The 21324-nt window shown below is 34.7% G+C and overlaps 1 protein-coding gene across 1 annotated transcript; it reads left to right on the forward strand.

The window, feature by feature from the left end:
- Window positions 1–10698: 10698 nt before the first annotated feature.
- Window positions 10699–21318, forward strand: LOC113759722 (protein FAR1-RELATED SEQUENCE 5-like). The gene is made up of 3 exons (XM_027302294.1): window positions 10699–10845; window positions 19178–19423; window positions 20281–21318. The coding sequence occupies exons 1-3, from the start codon at window positions 10699–10701 to the stop codon at window positions 21316–21318; spliced, it is 1431 nt and encodes a 476-aa protein (XP_027158095.1).
- The last annotated feature ends 6 nt before the right edge of the window (window positions 21319–21324 follow it).

A 21324-nucleotide genomic window follows, 5' to 3' on the forward strand; every position in this document is an offset into this window, starting at 1 on the left:
TTCAGTGAACCTGTTTGCATGAAATTTGTCTTGAATGAACAAAGAAAGTTGCAGCAGTTTTGTTCTTCAGATTTTTGCATATTTTTCCAGTATTTTTGCATAAGATCTTTCCAAATTTCTGGCCATTGGATTGTGATCATCATGTAGTTTCGTTGCTCAATTTAAGTTGAAGTCTAGATGAATAGTTCTGGATTAAATCTGGAATCTTTACTTGAAAGGAAAAGGCAGTAGTGTGCGCCTGTTCTTGATTGTCGAAGGTTTTGCTGCATTTTTTCTTTTTCTTTCTTTTGCTGTTAGTTTTTCTTTTGCTGGTCAGCTCCAATTTTGTTTGTTTCAATCCCACCATGAAGTTGTGGGTTTAGTTGATAATTTTGTTTCCATGGTAAACGGATAGAATTGCATCTGGACATTGCCGCAAGCTTGGGACAAAAAGTCAGCAGAATTCATTCCTTTTAGTTGCAGAATTTTAAGTTCTTTACGTATGCATGCATGAAATAAATTCTAAAATTGGACTTTAACCCCCCAAGTCTCTCCTTATTTCACTATGACCCAATCAATTAGAGAATTTCATCATTTTGGTCCTTGTTAATTTTAAATTGTGCCACTTCATTGTTTGTTTGTTTTAATTAATTACCATGCCTAGTTTAAATTGCACTTAAGTTATGACTTTAGGGACCTTATGACTAGGTGAGCCTTGTTTTGCCCATTTCTTTTAATTTTTCTTAAATAAAGTGGTGCCTTGACCTTTTTATTATTTTGGAGGGTAATTGAATAATTCCACTTCATTGGGGCGTCAATTCAAGGGAGGTACACTCTATCCCTCATTTGCACTACATTTAGCCTTACGTGCTCCTACGTGTTATGTGCATATGCATGCCTACTCCGTTTTCCTTACCTCCTTGCCTGCATTTGCTTGTTTTTACTTTTATTTAAGTTTTATGGGGTATGTGTACACCTCTTGGCTTGTAATAGATAGGGCTCGGAGAGCATCTGGTCCATTTCCCCTTCCCCTTTATGCTTTCATGGGGTATGTGTACACCTCTTGGCTTGTAATAGATAGGGCTCGGAGAGCATCTGGTCCATTCACCCTTTCCCTTTATGTTTTCATGGGGTATGTGTACACCTCTTGGCTTGTAATAGCTAGGGCTCGTAGAGCATCTGGTCCATTTCCCCTTCCCTTTGGTTGCTTGTTTTTGTTGCTACATGTTTAATTGCTTTAGTAGGCTCTTGCATCTAGTCGAGCATGCTAAGTGCTACGTGCTACGTGTTTACGAGCGTTTTGGCATGTCTACTTGCTTTCATAACCATGAATGAATGGAATGGATGAATGTACGTCACCACACTAGTCCAATGCTAGTTGTGGCTCATTAGGCCATCCCTTTTTGTTAGTGCATATTTGCATGTTTACTACATGTCATGCATTTTTCTTAGTTTTATCATTTGGCATGCTCCTCGAGCCCCTTTTCCCTCATTTTAGGATTCTTTGCATCTCATGCTAGTTAGGGTACATTTGCCTGAAGAGTCCCCTTAAATATGGGATATAGACGAGTGTGGCTTTTTCTAAGTCTTAGCACGCTTGTATTCCCTCTATCAAAGGGCAAATTGAGTCACGATTTAGGTCTCCCCGTACCCAATATGCATAAATTCCCTAAGCTCATGCATTCTCAATCCACTCTATCATTACACTTTCACTTTTGTCTCATTTGCACACATGCACCCTTTTATCACTTTCACTTGCACACGAACACTTTTTTATCTTCACTTGCACACGAACACTCTTATCTTCACTCGCACACGAGTACTTTCATCTTCATTTGCACACCGACACTTTCGCACTTTTCTTTAAATTGCATACATGCATTTTTTGCCCACTTGCACTTGGAGTATATATATTTGCATTCAAAGACATTTGCACACCTCCACTTGTATCGTATTTTATCAATCTTCCCACTTCACACAAACTCACACTTTCACATGGCATGCATTCCACTCATTTTTTACGTCATTTAGGTTTAGGTGTGACCTCTCCAAAAGGATCATTATTGGGCTTCACAACTAATGTGATTGGCACCACTCAACCTTTGAAGAGAAATTTCCCCCCATACCCCTAGGTCTAGGGTTTTGCATTCATATAGACATATCCAACACGCGATACATACCTTGGGTAGAAAAATTAGGGAAAAATTGGTTTAAGTCACGCAACTAGCCTTGGCTAGGTCGAAGGGGTGCCTTGGATTTTTATCCTTGCCTTCCCCTTCGTCAAATGTGACCCCCGATCCCTCTTTTGGTTACGCAGACCCAAAAGTTCTCAAAAAGGGTTTATTTACTTTTTTATTCAAAAACAAAAATCATTTTTGGGTGCCTTGGTACACCCTGACTCTATACCAAGTGGCGACTCCATTTTTGTTACAAAAAACCCTTTTGAACTTCACTTGGCCAAATCGTCGCATTCTAAGTCCCATGGCCTTTTACTTTTCATTCCGCACACGTTCACATGTATATTACACACTCACACCACCACACCACAACACACTCACACATTTCAAAAAGTGGGGCGCGACAATAGCCACATGTGTACTCACCATTAAATAATATCGGCACATGAGCATGGCCATTGGCCCCACTAATTGGTACCCTTGCATAGTTGTTCTCCATCCCTAATACCCACCAGTCCAACTACATGAAATTGATATTACAATTCTTGTGCGGAACAAAAATGTAAATAAATTTCACTTTACAACTCTAAACTTGTTTCGATTTTTGAATTTGTATCCCAAACTTTAATTTCAAATTCAGTACAGCAATGAGAAAAACTATTCAGTACTCGTCACGTGAGCACTCATAATTAAATAATATCGATTTATACTTAGAAAGTATTGATTTTTACACATTAAAGTACTCCATTATTTGGCATTCGGTACAAATTGGGTATCAAAATGAAACCTTTGAAAAATTTTCTTATAATATTTAGTTAATTCGATATGTGGTCTCCTTGGATTGATGTCATACATTAAGATTCACATTGATTTCCTTCTCTATGCATCAAAGGGCAATAGATGACACTTTGCCACAACAATTGCTTTCCCTCAATAAATACTTTGCATGATTCACCAGGTAATGGATGGACAAGTAGCTCGTACTGAAATAACGCTTAATTTCCCATCACCATCATTAGATGCCAATGCATTCGATGATGTAATCCAAGTGAGGAACCTAACATCACTCAACAATAAAATAGTGGTGAATGTGTCCTACTATAATTTCAAAATAAATAATGCAAAAAGATCAGTTACGACTCACTACTCGTTGCAGGAGCACTTACCATTAAATAATACATCCTACTATAACTTCAAATTAAGTAATGCAAAAAATCAGTTATGACTCACTAATCCCACATGAGTACTCACCATTAAATAATATCGCCACATGAGCACACAGTAATGGCCATTGGCCTCACTAATTGGTACCCTTGCATGGTTGTTCTCCTTCCCTAATACCCACCAGTCCAACTACACGAAATTGATATTACAATTCTTGTGTGGAACAAAAATGTAAATAAATTTCACTTTACAACTCAAAACTTGTATCGATTTCTTAATTTGTATTCCAAAATTTAATTTCAAATTCAGTACAGTAATGAGAAAAACTAATCAATACTCGTTGTGAGAGCACTCATCATTAAATAATATCGATTTATCCTTAGAAAGTATTGATTTTTACACATTAAAGTACTCCATTACTTGGCTTTCAGTACAAATTGGGTATCCAAAAAAACCCATTCAAAATTTCTCTTATAATATTTAGATAAATTCGATATATGATCTGCTTGGATTGATGTCATACATTAAGATTCACATTGATTTCCTTCTCCATGCATCAACTACAATTTTTCTTACTTAATCAAAGGACAATAGATGACACTTTGTCACAACAATTGCTTTCCCTCAATAAATACTTGCATGATTCATAAGGTAATGGATGGACAAGTAGTGCATACTGAAATAATGCTTAATTTCCAGTCACCATCATTAGATGCAGATGCATTCGATGATGTAATCCAAGTGAGGAACCTAACATCACTCAATAATAAAATTGTGGAGAATGTGTCCCACTATAATTTCAAAATAAATAATGCAAAAAGATCATTTACGACTCACTACTTGCCACATGAGCACCCACCAATGAATAATACGTCCTACTATAATTTCAAATTAAATAATGCAAAAAATCAGTTATGACTCTCTAATAGCCACATGAGTACTCACCATTAAATAATACCGCCAAATGAGCACATAGTAATGGCCATTGGCCCCACTAATTGGTACTCTTGCATAGTTGTTCTCCTTCCCTAATACCCACCAGACCAACCACAAGAAATTGATATTACAAGTCTTGCACGGAACAAAAATGTAAATAAATTTCACTTTACGTCTCTAAACTTGTTTTGATTTCTTAATTTGTATCCCAACCTTTAATTTCGAATTTAGTACAGCAATGAGAAAAACTAATCAGTATTCATCATGTGAGCACTCACCATTAAATAATATCGATTTATCTTTAAAAAGTATTCATTTTGACACATTAAAGTACTCCATTATTTTGCTTTCTGTACAAATTGGGTATCAAAAAGAACCCTTTCAAAATTTTTCGTATAAAATTTAGTTAAATTCGATATATGGTCTGCTTGGATTGATGTCATACATTAAGATTCACATTGATTTCCTTCTCCATGCATCAAGTATAATTTTTCTTACTTTATCAAAGAACAATAGATGACACTCTGCCACAACAATTGCTTTCCCTCAATAAATACTTGCATGATTCACGAGGTAATGGATGGACAAGAACTTGAAATAGATGCTGACGCATTCGATGATATAGAGCATGTTTGACTACAATCTCAAATTCAGTATAGTAATGAGAAAACTAATCAGTACTCATCATGTGAGCGCTCATCATTAAATAATATCGATTTATCCTTAGAAAGTATTGATTTTAACGCATTAAAGTATTCCATTATTTGGCTTTCGGTACAAATTGGGTATCAGAACGAACCCTTTCAAAATTTTTCTTCTAATATTTAGTTAAATTTGATATATGATATGCTTGGATTGATGTCATACATTAAGTTTGACATTGATTTCCTTCTCCATGCATCAAGTATGATTTTTCTTACTTAATCAAAGGACAATAGATGACACTTTGCCCTCAATAAATACTTGCATGATTCACCTGGTAATGGATGGACAAGTAGCGCTAACTGAAATAACGCTTAATTTCCCCTCACCATCATTAGATGCCGACGCGTTCGATGATGTAATCCAAGTGAGAAATCGAACATCACTCAACCGTAAAATAGTGCAGAATGTGTCCTACTATAATTTCAAAATAAATAATGCAAAAAGATAAATTACGACTCATGAGTACTCACCATTAAACAATACGTTCTACTATAATTTCAAATTAAATAATGAAAAAAACCGGTTACGACCCACAAATCGCCACATGAGTTCACGCCATTAAATAATATCGCCACATGAGCACACAGTAATGGCCATTGGCACCACTAATTGGTACCCTTGCATAGTTGTTCTCCTTCCCTAATACCCACCAGTCCAACTACACGAAATTGATATTACAATTCTTGTGCGGAACAAAAATATAAATAAATTTCGTTATACAACTCTAAACTTGTATCGATTTCTTAATTTGTATCCCAAACTTTAATTTCAAATTCAGTACAGTAAGGATAATAATTAATCAGTACTCGTGTTGTGAGCACTCATCATTAAATAATATCGATTTATCATTGGAAAGTATTGATTTTTACACATTAAAGTACTCTATTATTTGGCTCTCGGTACAAATTGGGTATCAAAAAGAACCCTTTTGAAAATTTTTCGTATAATATTTGGTTAAATTCGATATTTGGTCAGCTTGGATTGATGTCATACATTAAGATTCACATTGATTTCCTTCTCCATGCATCAAAGGACAATAGATGACACTTTGTCATAACAATTGCTTTCCCTCAATAAATACTTGCATGATTCACCAGCTAATGGATAGACAAGTAGGTCATACTGAAATAATGCTTAATTTCCTATCACCATCATTAGATGCTGACGCATTCGATGATGTAATCCAAGTGAGGAACCTACCATAACTCAACAGTAAAATAGTGGCGAATGTGTCCTACTATAATTTCAAAATAAATAATGCAAAAAGATCAGTTACGATTCACTACTCGCCACACGAGCACTCACCATTAAATAATACGTCCTACTATAATTTCAAATTAAATAATGCAAAAAATCAGTTATGACTCACTGATCGCCACATGAGTACTCACCATTAAATAATATCACCACAGGAGCACACAGTAATGGCCATTGGCCCCCATAATTGCTACCCTTGCATAGTTGTTCTCCATCCCTAATACCCCCCAGTCCAACTGCACGAAATTGATATTTCAATTCTTGTGTGGAACAAAAATGTAAATAAATTTCACTTTACATCTCTAAACTTGTATCGACTTCTTAATTTGTATCCCAAACTTTAATTTAAAATTCAGTACAGTAATGAGAAAAAAATAATCAGTACTCTTCATGTGAGCGCTCATCATTAAATGATATCGATTTATCCTTCAAAAGTATTGATTTTTGCACATTAAAGTACTCCATTATTTGGCTTTCGGTACAAATTTGGTATAAAAAAGAACCCTTTCAAAATTTTTCTTATAATATTTAGTTAAATTCGATATATGGTCTGCTTGGATTGATGTCATACATTAAGATTCCCATTGATTTCCTTCTCCATGCATCAAGTATAATTTTTCTTACTTTATCAAGGGAAAATAGATGACACTTTGTCAGAACAATTGCTTTCCCTCAATAAATACTTGCATGATTCATGAGGTAATGGATGGACAAGTAGCGCATACTGAACGCATTCGATGATATAGAACGTGTCTGACTACAATTTCAAATTCAGTATAGTAATGAGAAAAACTAATCAGTACTCGTCATGTCAACACTCATCATTAAATAATACCGATTTATCCTTAGAAAGTATTGATTTTTACACATTAAAGTACTCCATTATTTGGCTTTTGGTGCAAATTGGGTATGAAAAGGAACCTTTTCAAAATTTTTCTTATAGTATTTAGTTGAATTCGATATATGGTCTGCTTGGATTGATGGCATACATTAAGATACAAATTGATTTCCTTGTCCATGCATCAAGTATAATTTTTCTTACTTTATCAAAGGACAATATATGACACTTTGTCATTGACGTATACGGGGCATACATATAACAATTGACTCATCCGCAATCAAATTTTACATTTATAAATTCTAAATACCTCATACGAGATTTATCGCAAGTATACGAGTCGAGAGCGAATATAGAGTATTAAGGGTCGATCTCACAGGGAAGATTGCAACTACCGATATTTTTCGAACTCCTTTATTATCTAGACTATCATAAACATAAAAGTAATGAAAATAATACTAGAAAGCTCTTAGAGATATGGAATTCATTACTACTCTTGCAAATGAGATTACCGGTTAAGTGAATAATATTATCTTGGCTAGTTATGGCGTAATTTCCTAATGTATGTTAAATCTACTCTCGTAGTGAATCAACTATACTTGTAGCTAAACCATATCTACTCTCGTGGTTATGAAATTAACTACAAGCTCATTTCTTCTATGAAATTACATGAAATAAGTCACTAAAACCGCAAAGGTGCACCTCTACTCCCGTGAGTGTACTCCCTAGGTTTATCACTTCCTTGAACTAGTGTTAAATTCCAATTCTCAATGCCAACTTAACACCTTAAGATTATCACAATTAATGGCAGTTAATCATGATTAGAAAAGCAAAAGTGATAAATAACTTGTTCAAAATAATATCACCACATAACCAAATAAACATCACTAACAAGATATAGAAAGTTTATCCATACTCTAGGCGTAAACTTTAACTAAACATGAAGAAAAACAAATCCAAACTTGTATTATAGCTAAACATGAAATCAAATACAAAAGAGAAAGTGATAGAAGAGATGTCACCCTTGTCACATGAGCACTAACTCTCCATCTTTGCTCTTCAAATCTTCATCGAAATCTAACTACAAATACAAGACTGATAAACTACACTAACTATACTAATGTACCCTAACAATGAACTAAGGAAACTCCAGTGAAAGTCTACATTTTTGGCGTGTTTCTCTAGCCTTCCAAAGTTGTGCAAATGTTCTCCAAAGGCCTCTATTTATAGAGGATTCAAGAGCCAAATGAGTTGTTTTTAGTTGTCATTTTTTACTCTTGAAACTTCCATGAGTTGTCTTTCCAACTTTCCAACCTTTTCTTGATGAGATACTTCCGAGATTGATAGCTGGAATTGAGATGGAAAAGTTATGTGAAAGCAGGGCAAGTTGATGAGCAAGTTGCAAAAAACAGAAGAGAATACGCGGCTTCAAGCCATGTATTCATGAAGTCGCATTTTCACTTCTGTGCATTTGACACCACTTCAACTACTATTTTCTCAATGATGTAGGCCGAACTAGCTCTTGTGCAAAACATGAAAGTTGTAGCCCTTTGAGTTAGCTTTCCAATGCCTTACGAATCATCCAAGTTGGAGCTCTATGGACTGAGATATGACCAAAATACCATCAACTGATCAGAGCTCTGTTTCAGCTTTCAATAACAGAGTTGTACTTCTGTATTTCGAATTTTTGACTATGAAGACAACTGAACTGGATTTCTATGTCTTCATAACAAATATAGATCTATCTCTTAGCTTCAAAATGGTTTAAGAATCACCTCAATCTGATCTGTGTAGCTCAATATATTATCAAAATACCACAAGGTGTCAAAGTTGCCTTCACTTGCATTTTTTCTTTTGAATGTTTTGTACTTCATGTCTTCTCTAAACCACTTCAAATCATCAAATAACCATTCAATTCTCTTCTCAATTCACTTCCTTTGATGATTGAATCATTAAACCTACAAAAACATGAAGTTTTTCCCATTAAAATCCATAGAAATACAATTTTCGCACTTTAAACCATAAAATGCATATTTTCACTAGAATCCTAGTTCATTAGCTATAAAACTAAATAAAACACACCAAAACTAACCAATAAAATACACTGAAAACACGTAAAATATACTCTTATCAGTCACAACAATTGCTTTCCCTCAATAAATACTTGCATGATTCACGAGGTAATGGATGGACAAGTAGCGCGTACTGAAATAACGCTTAATTTCCCGTCACCATCATTAGATGCTGACGCATTCGATGATGTAATCCAAGTGAGGAACCTAACATCACTCAACAGTAAACTAGTGGAGAATGTGTCCTACTATAATTTCAAATAAATAATGCAAAGAGATCAGTTACGACTCACAACTCGCCACTTGAGCACTCACCATTAAATAATACGTCCTACTATAATTTCGAATTAAATAATGTAAAAAATCAGTTATGGCTCACTAATTGCCACATGAGTATTCACCATTAAATAATATCCCTATATAACCAATCCCTCTAGAGAAGTTGACCACCACATTAATTTTGAGATGCCCATCTGATTTGATGGTGGTTCAATCCCACCCCCTAGAATAGACTCCTTTCTCAGTATAAGAGTAGGAATAGGAGTAGGAGTAGATTAGATGCACATAGTAATGGCCATTGGCCCCACAAATTGGTACCCTTGCATAGTCCTCCATCCCTAATACCCACCAGTCCAACTACACGAAATTGATATTACAATTCTTGTGCGGAATAAAAATGTAATCCCGAACTTTAATTTTAGATGTTTTTGTTGAACATATTGCTCCCTAAATTTTCAAATTTGTCCCATTTAAATTAGCCATTGACAACATTAGCAAAATTAATGAGATAAAAGACGGTACAAATTAATGACAATGTATAATTTTGTTCCAATTGCAATCTCTTAATTCTTTCTGATCGCTTTTATCACATTGTCATTGATTTATATACTTACAATCACTAATAATATTAGAAAGATGGTGTAAATTAATGATAATATATTATTTTATTATACTTGAGATACCTTGGCTCCTTTTCACCACCTTCATTCAGTGAATTTTCATTGATTTATAAGGCCCTCGTGTTATTGATTTTACTAACGCTATCATTGATTGACTTAAATGCGATAAATTTGAGAGCATAAATTTTAAAATGTCCAAAATTATGAGTTTATAGTGTAAAATGTTTAAAATTAAAATTTAAGGTGCAAAGTGAAAAATTGATACAAATTTAAAGCTGTAAAATATAGTTAGTGCTGAAAATGTTGTTTAATCTAATATGCTTCAAAGAAAGTAGTAGAAGGAGCATGATGTCTCAAATGTCTAATCATTTGACTCACAATTCATCCCAAAAGTCTACGTGAATTGTAGTACTTCATGTATTAGAAGAGAAAAGTCTCGCTCATACTTGAGAAATTAAAATGAAAATGTTGAACCGCTTAATGATTTGATGATGGTCAGATTTTTTACAAATAATTACTTCTCCTTAGAATGCATTGATCGTGTATTACATGGGCTGTGAAAGTCAAAAGATGATAGGATTAATCGTACACGTGGCTTGGTAGCTTGATTCATGGACAAAAATATTGTAAAAATGTTGTCCTGGATAAGAGAAGAAGAAAATAGAATCAAAATGTCATCACGAAGTGACACAAAAAAGAAACGTGGAAGTGAATGGAACGGGAAATCTGCAGAAAATTTGGGGTCATCGTCATTAATGCCAATTGCTGTTGGTTACAAGCCTGATGTGCGAATATTTGAAGAAAGAAAAAGCAAAGCAGTAAAACGGGGAAAATTATTATTTACCTCCTTGAAGATTTGGATATAATCACATTACTCTCATAAAGCTTACAAATATTCATATAACCCATATCTTGTTTTATATAAAATGAAAATTACTCAGAAAGTAACCCCACTTGCGGGCTTCAGAAATGTGTGTGCTGATGTTGAGCTTGCGTCTGTTTAGATAGTGGGTTTAGGAGGTGCTCATTTAAAATTTACTCTACCTCATTGTAGTTGTTTTTTTAAAAAAATGACTTTATATGAAGAATAAATTTTACATATATTGACTGTGTATACACTGTTATCATTGAAGAAGGAGAAGAGTAAATTTTCCAAAGCATCCCTTCCTTCTCCTTCTCCTCTTCTCCTCGTGCACCCAATCATGCCACCTCTCTCTATCTTCCCCTCCCCTCCCCCTCTCGCTCTCTCTCTCAATGTTCCCCCTGCACCCCTTCTCATTTTTCCGACTCCCCATTAGGGCTGGTAATAATCTGAGTTGAGTTTGAAATACATTACCTAAGTTCAAGCTCGATGAACCTCTATTTTTGAAAGTTGAGCTCGACTTGTGCAAAATATAATGACTTTGATACCTAACTCTAAGTCAAATGACAAGTAAATTGAGATCGAGTCCGTGCTTGATTTACTCGAGTTTGAATGGTAAGATATGTAATTTGTCGCCAGAATATACACTCTTAGATATTTTAACAATCATATAAAAAATAAAATCATATATAAAAAATAGAAAGTTCAAAGAGTTTTCAAACAGAATACTTAAAGACATGTACTCAACTCAATAACGGACTCAAATAGCTCTAAATTGACTCAAATTTGAGGTATGACTAAACTTGAGCCGAGCTTTTTGATCGAGCTACTCACCGGATGCGCAATTTATCACTACCCCTATCCTCCACTAGCTCTCTCCCCTCCCCATCCCCTCCACTTTTTCGCCACTGCCTGTATCCCCGTTAGGATAGCAAGACCTTTGGGTGATTTAATTGGTGATCTTGCAGCAGTTGATGGAGATCTAATTGCTTAAAGGAGCTAATAAAGGCTTATTTTATTTTCTTTTTCTTTTTTTCTTTTTTACTTTGTGATGGGTTTTTAATTTTTTTTTTGTTGCTTTCAATTCTTTTTCTTTGTAGAAAACTTCCAAAATATTTAATCACGCATGACCTATTATTTGCTCATTTAAGAACGTGTCTTTGTTCAACATTAATTTCAATTAACCAATTAATATATATTAAAAATATATTGTCGATGTCATGAAAATCTAGTTAACCTGATAGAGATATTAACTTGAATAGGAGGTCCCTCATTCAACTCTCAAACTCTTCTTTTATCTATTATAAGGTTTGGAGCCTTCCCTTGAATAAAAATAAAAAATACATTATCAATTCCTTTACCAAAATATATTTACCTATGGTCTCAGCAGGTGTTTTTTAATTATTTTTTTAAATTCTAATCACATATTCCACAAAGGAAATAAAAAAGGGCTTGCATGACAAAATTTGGTTAGGAATTTCTTTAACAACAAATGGACAATAAGACATCCAATCAATCTTTAACAAACAATTAATACTTGACAAAAATGTCATAGTGGATTCATTTACTCTTTCATAGTTTTCACAAAGAACTTTGAATATAACATTCAATTATATGAAGTTTTCAGCATTATATTAGTAAATTTACTTCGAAATCATATCTGGATGGGAACTTCCTCTATTTATTACTCGAACACCGAAATGGCCCTATGCTACAAGTTTTATATGTAAACCAATGTTTTAAAAACCGGACCGTTAATTGAACCGATGAAGTGAAAGAGTCGAGATTCAACCGGTCGGACCGGTTCAACCTCGGTTCAATGAATTTTTTAAAAAATAATTTATATAAATATATATATGTACAAAATAAGACATGTAATGGACTAATTTAATACTTTATATGATGAAAAGTCTACTATTTTTTAATAACTTGGATTTTTAAAAATAAATTTTTTAAATTATAAGTTAAAACAAATAAATTTTATCTCAATTTCAATTATATCTAAATCCAACCCAAAAATATCACAATATTTTGAAATTATACAAAATTCATGTCTATAAGAATTTAGATATTGTGAACTTAAATTTTAATTTACGTTTTGGGATTTAGAGATTGCAATTTAAAAAAGAAAGTTTGGAGTTCAAAGGAAGTCAAGAAAATCAAAAATAGAAATGTAAACTTGATAAGAAACAAAAAATGAGATAAAAGTGAGTGGTTGTGGCATTAAATAATTTGGGTTAAAAAAATAATTTTTTTTTAACTTTTTTCAATTTAATCGACAAAAATAAAATTAAAAGATGGAAGAAAACATCAATAAATTAAAAATAAAGAGGTTTGATTAAAAAAGGAGTGACAAAAGAAAAGAGGATAGAGAGAGAGAGAGAGAGAGAGAGTTGAAAATTAAAAAGAAAGAGCCATGAGAGGATGAGATTTTGTAAGAAAAATGGAAAAAAGAAATATGAGTGTTTGCTTTATATAAATAAGTTATCAAAAAAAACTAATAAGATGTGATGGTGCAATGGTTAATACATTGGTCTTCTATTACAAAGGTCTTGAGTTCAAATCTTGATAACTGCATTTTGCAAACAAAAAAAAAAGGTCTTGAGTTCGAATCTTGATAACTGCATTTTGCAAAAAAAAAAGGGGGGGGGGGGGGGGGAGGGGAAGGTTGAAAACCGGTTCAATGGCGGTTTTTACGGTTCGACCGGTTTTTGACCGGTTTTCTGACAAAGTCAACTATGGCATTGAATCGGACCGGTGCCATGGCCGGTTCGTGATTCAACCGATCGAACCGGCCAGTCCGGTCCGGTTTTCAAAACATTGATGTAAACTTAACCGCATTTAAAGTGTCATCTCATCAAAGGACAATAGATGAAACTTTGTTACAATAAATACATGCATGATTCACGATAGATGGACAAGTAGAGCATACTGCCATACTGTCATTGGATGCTGACCCATTCAACGATGTAGGGTCCGTTTGTTTCGGTGTAAAATTTTTTCCCAAGGAAAATTTTTTCAGTGAAAATCATTTTCATATGAAAAAAAATTATTTCCCTTCATTTTCAGGTGTTTGGTGCACTTTTGAAAAATAGTCCTTGAAGCCAAAACCCACAAAGAATGTTCCCCTCAAAGATTCGTCAGATTCCTTCTGCCAACGACCAGAACTCCCATCCACACCTATATCAATTCATCACCCCAATCCAAATACTTCAAATTCCAAAAAATTAGATCATACTCCATGATCAGGAAATCCATAGCATCGCAAACCCATTACCATTATCGATCATACTAATTACCTAATCGCTATGTCAATGGAAATTGCTTCGAGAATGAGATCCTTATCATTGATAGAGTTCTATCAGATGAAGCACTTTACTGATGCTTACAAATAGTACTAAGAAAGATAAGGAAGATGGGGAGGCTTCTTTTGTGGTGGTGGGGGGGAAGGCGGCTGTAGGTCTAGGTTAGGCACAATAGATAATTTTCAGTCATGATCTGAAAATTTTCAATTTAGTAAAGGATCATGAGACTGATAAGCTCTCAAAATTTTTCCTGTTAAAGGGATCGTGAAGTTGATGAGCTCTTAGAGTTATTAGAAAATAACTTCAGTACAACAGATGCGGAAGTCATTTTACTCCTGATTGCGTAAAAGATTTTCCACGGGAAAAAATTTTCCCAATCTTTTTGGGTGCCAAACACCAGAATTTCCTGAAAATATTTTCCAAAAAATATTTTCAGTCCAAACAAACAGACCCGTGATCCAAGTGAGGAACCCGACATCACTCAAAATTAAATAATGCAAAATTTTAGCTACGACTCACTACTCGTCACATCAGCACTAACCATTAAATAATGTCAATTTATTTATATAAAAGGATTGATTTTGACACATTAGGATACTCCATTATTTGGCTTTTGATACAAATTGAATATCAAAAAAAAAAAAATTCTTTGGACACTTAAAATTTTTTTGTTATAATATTTAGATAGATTTGATATATGGTCTACTTTTATCCATGTGACACATTAAAATTAACCTTGATTTCCTCCACCACATCAAGTATAACTTTTCTTGTATCCCATAATTTGAGATTTTATTGTGGAAAATCAATTTTTCTAAAAAAACACATAATGATTATGTTTGGATGATTTGACATCGGATGAATTTATGTTAATATACTCGCATTCAAAATATGAAATTATAATAAATGTATCAGTGCATGAGATAGTTTATTTTCTCATTTAACAAAAAATAGAAAAACAGTAACAATGTAGTGTTAGATTTTACAAAATGATCCTTGTGTCTTTTTTTGTCATCGTCACTTTTATCTATATTATTCTACTCTATTCTAATCTAAGGAGGAGGTCTAACTGTACCTATGGGGGACCGATGGGGACTGAATCACCATCGAATTAGATGGGTGCATTACGCACTTGTATGAATTTTTTGAGAAACCACATATTGTGACAATTAATAATAGATAAGGTTTGAATTCTTGATTTTCCATCTCACCAAACCTTAAGAACGTGGAGGTAAAAAGTGAAAAGTTTACTTTGACTATGGATGGAATGAGTAATACATCACGATGACCACTAAGCTCTAGAACAGAGACAAGCTCTACAAGTGCACCCCTAATTTGGCAGTGGAGTTGGAGACGGTTCTAGCTTCTAAGGCCACGTAGCCCAACCATGTACCATGGTCCATGTACAATTTCCCTTTCTCTACGGAGTCTTCTCACATCAATTCAGGTTTTTTATTATTTTTTTTAAATTAAACATCAATAATTTATAACTAATCTTTTACTATTGAAGAAAGGGACATGCCGAACGAGATCAGGGAAAACTTGGAGTGAATTAAACCGAACCAGATGTGTACAACTATACTTGTTGATAAAAGTTGCCAGCAGATCCTGACCTGGAAATGCTGGCAAAGGGTGTCTAGTGAACATTGAATTGAAGTATAATGGTTATTGTCTTGTTTGGATTGCTATTTTTACTTCAACAAATTTTTATATTTTTTATTAATATATTTTTTAATTATCTTTTTATTTCATATATATCAAATTGCTAATACTTTTTTTTACGAAAATTCCAAAAAGAAAAAAATCCAAACGGGCACCATATGCAGTAATGGCAATAAGTCCCAGTAACGTTGGCATCCATGCACAGTCCTACTTCCTTACCATTCTTTTTTTTTTTTTTCGCCGGGAACGATAACATATGTAAAACCTAATCTATCCTATTCTATAGGAAAGAGAAGTCTAAAGAGGTTGTGCAAGGAGCTGACAAATGTACAAATCTGACTAGATCAAAGGGGTGTTCTGGCACCACCTTAGAATTTTTTTCACTGCAGGTGGGATTACGACAATATAAGAGGAAGATCAATCCGAAGAGGAAGTGACAGGGTAGTATCAGAAGGTTAAGAAGACAAGCCCCCATAGTATTTCAGTCAGCTAGATATGAGGTAATGAAATTAGGGCGACACCAAGGGTTCTATCTCCAACACACGAAGCAACGATTCAAGATATGGACTTCCTACTCTGAACACTATCGCACTACCACTGGTACCTGTTCACCGACAATGAAAATAAGGATGGGCATCCCGACTAGACCCCTTAGAGCACTGGGGATCACCGAAATACATTCCAGCAACGCCACCATTTGAACTATGAAGCTCCGCAGAGTACATTCCAGTTGTTTGGCACAAGAATCGAGACGTATTCTGAATAGTCCCGACCGCAGCATATGTAATGCGTAAAAGAGTAAGGGGGACCATAGACTTACCAAAACATGTCGGTTGACGACATAATGTCACGTGTATGGTGGAAGAAGGCTATGTCTCAAAACTCCACCGTTGCAGGGGATTTTTATTAGTAAGAGGTGCTCTTTCATTCAGTAGCCGCAATAAAATCTTTCTTTTCTATTAAATGAAGTGAAAAAAAGCTCACATCTCAACGAACCAAAAGAAGTAGCTTCAGCTGCCTTTCCAATGGGCTACACGGGGCTACTAGCAGTGTCAAAAATGGGTTGATCCGATTATGACACAAAAACAAAATGGGTCGTAATGAGTCAACGAGTGGGTTGACATGAATGACATGTTATTGACCCGTTAAAACTTATGGGTTGATACGTTAACCCCAAACATACAGCACAAGACGTTTGTGACCTGAATTACCATTTCTATTAGGGAATTCTATTTCTTTTGGTACCTCTAGGATGTACAACCAAACCAAAAGTATAGAACTGGAAAAAAAATCAATTTCTTGGTTCTCTTCTACGTGTAAACCAAATTTCTTTAAATTTGCTTGTTAACATTGGATTCCCCGTCTAGTGTTAGAACTGCGTGTGATCATCGTGGACATTGAATCCGTCCTCTTTCAATTCGAGTGTTGTATTGTGTAAAGTGGATGTGGGAATCAAATTGAGTGCGCCCGTCACCGTCAGTTAGCAGCATCCGCCAAATGTAACTACTACATCCTTGGCTTTTAGTACGAGTGTGAATCTATTGGTTTGTGTTTCTCTAAGTAAATACTAAACAGAAGAAATTGAACACCCTTACTATATGTTTAACTATTTTTACCGTCGTCGGTTGATTTTATCTTCAGAGTTACCGACGTTGACGGGTCATTGCATCACAGTAATAAAAAACTAATAGACCACGTCAAATGAATAAATAGTTAAATACTGGACAGAGCGAACAAAACAAAGCCTACCTCAAATTACACGAGAAGTCAATAATGAAATCTGGGCGAGATTTGTGACTAGCAACAGGTCACCATCTAATTAGGCAAAATATAAAATAAAAAAAAAAACCCGAAATGCCCCACGTCAGGAGGGTCGGCTAAAGAGTGGCTCCAATGGGCTTTTGTTGGCCCAGTACCAAAACAAAAACGGATGGGCCATACAACAATAGCTTTGTCTCAAACTCGAATTTGGGCAAAACCATTATTATTATTATTGACTTCCTAATCCTACCACTGGCTCAAACAAACCGTACGGTATGTCAAGGGGTTAATTCAAAGCCAAAGGAAGAGGAGGGAAAGAGGAGAACTTTATTACTACAAGTTGAAAGTTGAGTTTGGTGGCATTAGATTTACAGCTTCCATCCTTAAACCCACTTCAACAAAATGCTTAAGGAAGCAAAGCCCATGTATGTGGGCTCTGTGGGCTGGCTGATTTGATGTACTACTATTAAGTTGGTAAATTAGAACGTAGGGGCCCAGCATATTATGCTTCTATATTAAGTTGGATTGCAAAAGTTTCTATATTATAGCGTCAGTAGTGTCAAAGTTTAGCTATGTAGACGTATTTTCTCATTACTTAGACCACAATCTTTTCTCACGTTTTTGTGATGTTTCGTTGGTAAATTCAATCTAAAAAATTAAATCGATCAAGCGGGTTAAAACACAACACAACATGTTGATAAACACTTGGAATCCTCAGTTACATTTTTCCAATGTCACCATAGAATTGCACCAAGTATCTTGTTGTCATTAGCACTTTAGTTTTTTAATCACTCAAATTGGTTCAAAATTAACACAAGTTTTCTTATTCTCTAAAACTCCGAACCAAAATTAACCGGGCGGTTTAATTCATATATCAATAATTTTGTACGGCTGCTACTTTGGGGAAAAAGAATAAGAAAACCTTCTGTTTCCGATGATTGCCTTCAAACTCTTTCGTGCTTGATTGCTTTTAAAAAAGCCAAACGTTATTGTTGGTTGTTTCCGCTATATTGTTGGCTGTTTCCAATGAGGTCCACAATTCAATGACGACGTCCTTCTCTTGCCGACGTACCTGAATGTATGAAGCTTGCCCTTATTCTCCTTGGTCAGATGTATCCTATTTATTCCTTTATCCTCTCCTTTTATTTTTAGATTTTTTCCCAGTATTCATTGTTTACTTTGTTTATTAACCCAATTTTTGCTGGATTTCTATAATTTATTGTGTGTAAAAATGACTTTGTAAAGAGTTCTGTTCAGTATAGTTTATAAGCTTTTTATATTGATTTTGTCTTATTCTCCTGTGGATAACTAAATGAACTTGGTAGAGTTAAATTCAATAGGAGATTGTGGGTGCCCAATCCTAGGAATCTTGATAGTTGGATTTTTATGGTTTCCCTGCAACCTATAAATTAATAGAATAGTGGTTTTATATTGGACAGATAATTTGGACTGGTGCTCTTGTTACTTCTATTAAAAGTTTCCCCAAGAGCAGGGGAATCATGATTGGCCTATTGAAAAGGTTTCACTGGACTTAGTGGAGCTATCTTGACACAAATATAGTTGGCTGTTTATGGGAATGATTCCAAGTCTCTTATTCTTCTTATTGCTTGGCTTCCAGCTACTTTGTCGGTGGTTTTCGTGTACATGATTTGCGAAATGAAGGTTGTTAGGCAGCCAAATCAGTTGAGCATTTTTTACTACTTCCTATTCGTGTCAATTGCGCTTGCATTGTTTCTTATGGTTATAATCATACTTCAAAAAGCAGTGGCTTTCTCACAAGCAGCTTATACTGGAAGTGCAACTGTGGCCTGTGCTTTGCTCTTTTTTCCTTTACTGATTGCCATTAAACAAGAGTGCCTAATCTAGAGACAAAGAAACCATCCTGTTATTTCTAGTCCTACAGTATCTATTGAGATACCGGTAGAAACTGAGCCAAAGCAGACATCAAAAGCTCAATAGAATAGTGGTGATCAATAGTCCAGTTAAGCGGTGATCTTATGATAAGTTCACAAATTGCAACAGATTTGGTAATCTCTTCGAAATAACTCAGTGGGTCTTGATTTTTTATTTTTTTTTTTTGAGAACTCAAAGAGACAAGATGAAGCTCAATAGAATAGTGGTGATCAATAGTCCAGTTAAGCGGTGATCTTATGATAAGTTCATAAATTGCAACAGATTTGGTAATCTCTTCGAAATAACTCAGTGGGTCTTGATTTTTTATTTTTTTTTTTTGAGAACTCAAAGAGACAAGATGAAGAGAGAATTTCTTGACACCTGATAAAAAGGATTAGTTAGCCCTATCATAATAGATGCCAAACAGTTTTGCAGGTTCATGCACATATCAGGAGAGCCTCAATTCTTAAAGAGATGTTAGGCATTTCTGAGTAGTTGAATACTTTAAGCAATTTACTATCTTGAAAATAAGTTACTTTGTGGGATTAAAAAATTGTTTATTATTTCAAGAATTATTATAAATTTTACTAATGTACCAAATTGAAAAAGAGGTACAAGAAATAACAATAGCTTTTCTGGCTAGTTGCAAGTAGTAGTAGTGAATGAGTAGAATTGAGAATTCAGCTATTTCAATGAAATTATTAAGGAAAAAAATTTGCTTACATTTTTTTCTTATTGTATTGCAATTAAATTTTTGTGGAAATTTGCAGGATATGGATGCTACGACTTCTATGGAAACTGAGGCATCACCCTGTCGCAGATTGGATTTTGACAAGGTAGATCAAATTACTAATGATGAGGTTTCCACTCCACCAGTTTTAAATGTGATAAAAGATGTAAACAAAATTCATGCATCGATTCCTCTGGAACTACTTCCGAAGATGGACATGGAATTTGAGAGTGAAGATGATGCTTATAATTTTTACTTAGCATATGCAAAGGATGTTGGTTTTGGAATCAAAAGAAGTAGCTTCCACAAAGATAGCAATGGTAAGGTCATGGATAGGGTATTTTGTTGTAGTGCTGAAGGAAAACGAGCAAAGGATAAAAGAGATCTCAATGTAAGAGCTCATCGTCCTGAAACACGATTTAATTCTTCGGCGAAAATGAAGGTTAATAGTAGACAAACCGGTAAGTTTCGTATATGTCAGTTGATCATTGAGTATAATCACTATCTTTCAAGTCCCAATAAAACTCACTTACACAGATCACATAGAAAGATAAATTCTATTCATGCAGCTGAAATTGATATGGCATACCGTGTGGGTATAGCACTAAAAGTTTCTTATGAACTTATGGCACTACAAGCAGGAGGACGGGAGAACTTAGGTTTCATTCCTGAGGATTACAAGAATTATTTACGTTCTAAACGAACAATACAAATGGATGTCGGAGATACAGGAGGTGTACTTGAATATTTGCAAAAAATGCAATTGGAGGATCCTAATTTCTTCCATGCAATTCAAGTGGATGAAGATGCTTTGATTACAAATATTTTTTGGACTGACGGGTTAATGAGGGTAGATTTTGCTAGTTTTGGAGATGTTGTCTGTTTTGACACGACCTACAGAAAGAACAATGAAGGCCGTCCATTTGCATTATTTGTTGGAGTGAATAATCATAAGCAGACTGCAATATTTGGGGCTGCTTTATTATATGATGAAACTGCTTCGACTTTTGAGTGGTTGTTTGACACTTTTGTGAGAGGCATGTCTGGAAAAAACCCAAACACTATACTTACGGATTAGGACGTA

The sequence above is a fragment of the Coffea eugenioides genome, chromosome 2 (assembly GCF_003713205.1).
Source record: "Coffea eugenioides isolate CCC68of chromosome 2, Ceug_1.0, whole genome shotgun sequence".
NCBI lineage: Eukaryota > Viridiplantae > Streptophyta > Magnoliopsida > Gentianales > Rubiaceae > Coffea > Coffea eugenioides.